This window comes from Prosopis cineraria, unplaced genomic scaffold, assembly GCF_029017545.1.
Source record: "Prosopis cineraria cultivar Desert tree isolate PC_DT_omini unplaced genomic scaffold, ASM2901754v1 PC1148, whole genome shotgun sequence".
NCBI classification, from domain to species: Eukaryota; Viridiplantae; Streptophyta; class Magnoliopsida; order Fabales; family Fabaceae; genus Prosopis; species Prosopis cineraria.
Genome location: NW_026556473.1, coordinates 1 through 5579, shown reverse-complemented (window position 1 = coordinate 5579; position 5579 = coordinate 1). Strand labels below are relative to the sequence as shown.

General features: G+C 37.1%; 1 protein-coding gene across 1 annotated transcript; it reads right to left on the bottom strand.

The window, feature by feature from the left end:
* Window positions 1-1318: 1318 nt before the first annotated feature.
* Window positions 1319-5277, bottom strand: LOC129299397 (zinc finger CCCH domain-containing protein 34-like; the record flags this gene model as incomplete). The annotated part of the gene is made up of 8 exons (XM_054937873.1): window positions 1319-1720; window positions 1933-1972; window positions 2646-2697; window positions 4137-4385; window positions 4462-4478; window positions 4535-4773; window positions 4919-4999; window positions 5104-5277. Coding segments are annotated over 8 exons (1254 nt in total), but the record flags the coding sequence as incomplete, so codon positions are not given.
* Between the last annotated feature and the right edge of the window lie 302 nt (window positions 5278-5579).

The window sequence follows — 5579 nt, the reverse complement described above, 5'->3', positions numbered from 1 at the left end:
TGACTTCCCTCATAATTTAGATGACCAAGATTTGTTTAAAATCATTCAATTCTTTTTTTTTTTTATTCCCACAAACATATACAAATCTTTGGCAGTGCACTAGTCTTATGTGTCATAGATAAAACCCAAAACTCCTATAGTATTAGTGTACATCAAGTGGCGCTTGGATAGATAAGTTTGAATTTAAATTTGATTTAAAATACATATATTTAAAAAAATTGTTTTAGCATAAAAAATCCACACCAATAAGAATGAATTGCAATACTTGTAAGACTCATCACTCATCCACGTGTTTTGCTAGCAGAAAGAAAGAAAAGATTGTTGATATTTGAACAAAATTAAATCCAAATCCATACAAATTTCCTGTATCCCAATAACGATTTTGGTTCAAATTAAATCTAAATCTAAATTCAAATCCCCACTAATCCAAACACAACATTTAAGTATTATGGTTGTTTTCGTTCAAGGACATGTCCATAATTATCTAACCCAAGTTTGATTAGATGCTCTGAATTTACCTCGCTATACCTTCATTTTTAGACGAAAAGAAAAGTGGGGAAATGAAGAACAAATCCCCAAGAGAAATAGCCTAACCCTGTGAATGCTTTGATTAAAGTACTCTACACTGATAACAAGGGGAGAGCAAAATTTATTAGATTCAAACGTGTCAGTTCAAGTGCGTTTCTTACTTTCCCTTATATTTGCACTTTGAAATAATTTAAATCCCAAATAAAGCATTTCACTCTACATCACATCACTGTGCACCTGCATAAAATAGCAACGTGAGGCCTCATCTCATTGCTGTCTCCTGAGTCCTGATCATAATTTCTTCACCCAAAACGAAGACAAAAATATGGGAACAATACTCAACAGAACCTTCTTCCACTTCCAAGAAAAATTCGGAAAGAAAAGTTCTCAAAGTGAAAAAGATTTGGTGTTTCGAAGGAAGGGTTGAGGGGAAGAAACATAAACACATGATCAATGAGAGTGTGAGCAGAATTCTCTCATGACAAAGAAAACTGAAGCATAAATAAGCTCAAAAAACTCCAGAAACTGGAGATGTGGATGCAAAAAACTCCAGAAACTGGAGATATGGATGCAGTTTCTCAAGGTTGGCCACGGTTTATTCAAGATCAATTGGATGGCCATGAAAAGACTGAGATTATCAACCCAAAGATAATAGGCACTAATGTGTTCTAGACCTGGGGAACAGGGATAACTGAAAAACAAAACCTGTTTGAGGAGTCCCTAGAAGGACGATGTCTCCTTTAAGAATTGAGATAAAAAGGAATAAAAAGGAGGTATGCATTCACATTGCTTAGCTTGGGGCATGAGAGACAGTGCTGGTTGTTGTGATAGTCGTAGTTGCTACCGGAACAGAACTTTGGGCGGATGTTTGAGCACTTGATTCAGAAACGTTTCCACTAGTTGACAAAGCCAAGCCAACTGATCCAGTGGCTGTGCTCATTGAAGAAGAAATTCTGAATGATCCAGGCTCCCGGCTAGAACCAGGGTTACGTTCAGGCTGCAACTCTGATGATGAGGACGATGGAGGACGAGTACTGATGGAAGAACCCACAGGAATGGATACAACTGGCATATTAACAAGAGAAGAAGCAGATGGACTGTAAGTCAATGTTCCCATAGAATGATCAAACCTGCATGCAGGACCAAACTTGCATACTCCTCGCTGCACATAGTGAGTGCAAGGCGGTGCACCCTGATTATCAAAACACTGACATGAGATGGAAGGCTATGCAAGTAATTAATAAAGCAACCAAATGAATAATTTATACAGATATAACTTTAGTCACAAACCTTAAGGGCATTGCATGATATAACTTTCTATTCTTTTCACAAAAGAACTTTCTACATATGCCGTATGAGAGCAGACTCTAACACTAGGGAAAAAATTAAACAGAAGTAAAGCACCTGTGCAATTTGAGACAAAATCAGCTTAGACTCTGACAGTCTGCAAGGGAAAATGAAACAGCTGAGTCTAGACTGTTAAGGATATTAAGACTCATACCTCATCCTAGCCTCCCAAAAAGTAAAACGGGGCACAGTTTTTATTCAACTAATCAACTATGTTTGCATTTCAACAGGCTCAGATTCAGCCTTGTAAAATTTTATTTATTAGCATTTCCGTAGTTAATTCTACCAATTCAGCTTCTTTCACTCACCTAAATGAACCTCAATTACTTGCTCCTAGATACATGCTTTATATTAGTTAATTCTACCAATTGTCAAGGATAAGTTGTCATAGAGCACATTATCTTAATCTAGTAAAGACTGTCATTGAGTCACAACACTCTTGAAATTAAACCAAAGAACAGAAAGTTCAATATAACATAAGGAAATAACCCAGTGTGAGGAATCCAAAAGCTTGTCTGAGACAATTGAATACAAACAAGTCCCCAACAAAAAGAGAGGACTCAGAAGACGACATTCATAAGAAAGACTCAAAAAATTCCAGAATAAAATTATCATCATAATTCTTAAATACATTCTTAAAGCCAAGATAAGTCCACACATCAACTGTCAAGTAAGCAGTTTGCTAAAAAGCCAAATAATCTGCAGATTGAAATGTGACAAAAAGGCTTGAGACAGCCCTATTTTGGTCCAAAGACACTGAAAAATCTCACTTTGGAAATAGAAAACCATCAATCATCAGATCCCCTACAATTTTTAGAACTCCTGAATAGAAATCAGAAGGCCGTTACAATTTGCAAAAACAGTGCAGTATATTATACTGCAGAGAACACAAATTTCAAAAATTTTAATGACCAGTTATATACTATGTAGTGATAATTATATCTAAAAGCAGATACTCTGTATGTGGCTTATATATTAAAGGATACACATTTGTGTTTAGGCCTGTCATGTAAATATTTCTGACAATGAGCATGCAAGAACTTGACATGTGCATGACATTTACAGTCTAAAGTTTAGTGACACATCAGCATGAAATCATCAGAAGTATGATTGATCATACCATTACATAAGACACGAGAGGGGGTATAGGATTTTTACCCCGTTATCAATAGGAATCATATGCAAAGCTTAATGCAATTTTATGAAGGCCAACTACTGAGAGAAACTATATTATGTTTGAACAAAAGAGAAAGGTTGTTTGCTCTTTAGATTATCTCATCAATGGTAACCTGCCTACCACTTTTCTAAAAACCACCTTGCACTTAGAGGAGCAGAATCCCTATGATAAATATAGGAAAGAATCTCTATAGTTTAGCAGAAAGTAATAGCAAAAAAATATGAAGATTTGTAATTAATTGAAGGTCAAGAATAAGAAGAAATAATTAATGACCCCCAAGAGAACAAGAAACATGTAAGGAAATGGTTGTCAGAAGCTTTCATGAAGGATAAGAGTATCCCTTCACAGTAATTATACATTAATGAAGGAATTCCCCAATTCCCCAGCAGTGGTTGTAGAGAACTCAAGAAATCTAGTGCGGCAACAAAGTGCGACGGAGCACCATTCAATGATCTGTGTCTCAATGCCATAAACTCAGTATATCTTATGAGTTGCCACATTAAAAAATATTTACAGAAAGTTTCAGGCTTTCATGGTTTCATCCAAGTCAGGGTATCTATCAACATGGAGGGTTCAAAGAGGAAGTACTGGTAGAACTTGCCCCTTTGGGAAAATGGACCTCAGTTTCTAAGAAAATACACTTGAATATCGATAAAAACACATCTGAGGTTAAATCACAGCTCAAGAACAAGGGATAGCAACCAAGTGGAATTCTACTCTAGTTTGTTGTCAATGACTAGAGTTTAAAAACCAAAAATAGTATATCTGTGGAGCAAACTTCAAATCTTGCATAAAGAACCCATATAACATGTTGCAACAATAAAAGGTCAATTTTGTATGTATCAAAATTGCACATAAATTTCCCACGGAAAAAAATTGCATAAAAATTTTTCATCACTGGTTATTGGACAATGAAAAAGTTTTACCCAGATTGATAGAAAAGGCAGAAAATTAAATTCATAATCCAACATGAGGCATCATGGAAAAGGAATTGAGGGACAGTAGTTACCGGGCGCAGAGGAAGACCCTCAGGACTAAGGACCACATTGACATTGGTACAACCAATTCAGGTGGATGATGATACCTACAGGAAGGACCAAATCTACACTCTCCCGTTTCTCATGTAATGCTGACATTCTGGCTGACCTGACCTGGTCTTTCTGGTAATGAATGTTGTTCTCTCTGACTAGTGTTGAGGGACCAAATGCGGAACCTGCAGGTTGATAAGGTGAAGTATAGGCAGGTGCTGATGAAGGTAGCTGAGTATTCCCATAAAGGTGTGTTGAACCAACATTTGATGGAGTACTAGATGGAATGCAGGGCTTGTAGGAGCCTGTGTCAAGAGCTTAAAAACATAAACAAATGCACTTGTAATTTGCTGAAGCTGTCAGAGGAAAAGTTTGACCCACCTGATAAGGATTCCAACCTGAAAAAAGGGACATGGGACATTACCACAGCCCATAAGGACTTTGGACTAATGACCCTGGTAGTAGAGGTGGTCTTGCAACCATTACACCATATTGTTTGTGATGAAGGACCAGATGGAGGGCTGCACAGTTGGATAGAACGATTGAAGGTACGCGGACAGGTAGAGAAGAGACTTGGGGAACTGATAGAGGTGCAGGAACTTGAACACCAGCAGGCTGTGGATGATGGAATTTACAAGTTGCACCAAACTTGCATTGTCCTGTTTTCACATAATACGAACACTCTTTCTCATCCTGTATTAGTTAAAATGTAAGTTTGGGACAAACTCTTGCCATGGTTAAGAAAAATCAATCCAATATTTAAAAGATAGAAACAGTATTGGTGAAATAATGTTGTACAAAACGGTCGAAATGGGTATCCATAACAATTAAGTGATACAAGAGCAACGCCTCCTCCCTGCCTAGGATGGTGGTACTTACATGAAGCACCGAATTTGCAAGATCCTGTCCTCATATAATACTGCATTTTTAGTAAGTAGATTTAATTAATACTAAAGGCCAGCGATCAATTTGACGACAGATAGGCAAAGTATAGCTAAACTTACTCCCCCCCTTAGGATATACAAATGACTGCTGAGTATCAAATTTTGTATGACCAATATGAATGACAATGTCAAAAGCAATCATGTATAATGTTCTCCCAGAGCATATATAGGCAGAACCAGATCGAGTACCTGACATACAGGGCTGGCCTACTCGCTCTGGATACTCCATGCCAGTCCTCGAAGCTCCAAAAACCTAAACAAGACATAGATATATATCAGTTTATCACCAAATTATGAAAGGTCCAGCCAGATTGTCAAATGCAAACATTTAGTCTCAGTTGAGTAAATTTAGTTGATTTTGTAATGATCCTAACAGTATCTTGAAAAGCCATAGCCCGAAGGCAACCCACAAGCAATGAAAAACCTTAAGATGTTGTGAACTCAAATCTTACGTTCCGCTCATGAGTCATAACAAATATCAAACCAAACTGAAGCGAACGATCACATCAAAAACCAAAGATGTCCTTTAATAGAAAAGTCGTCCGGTAATCAACT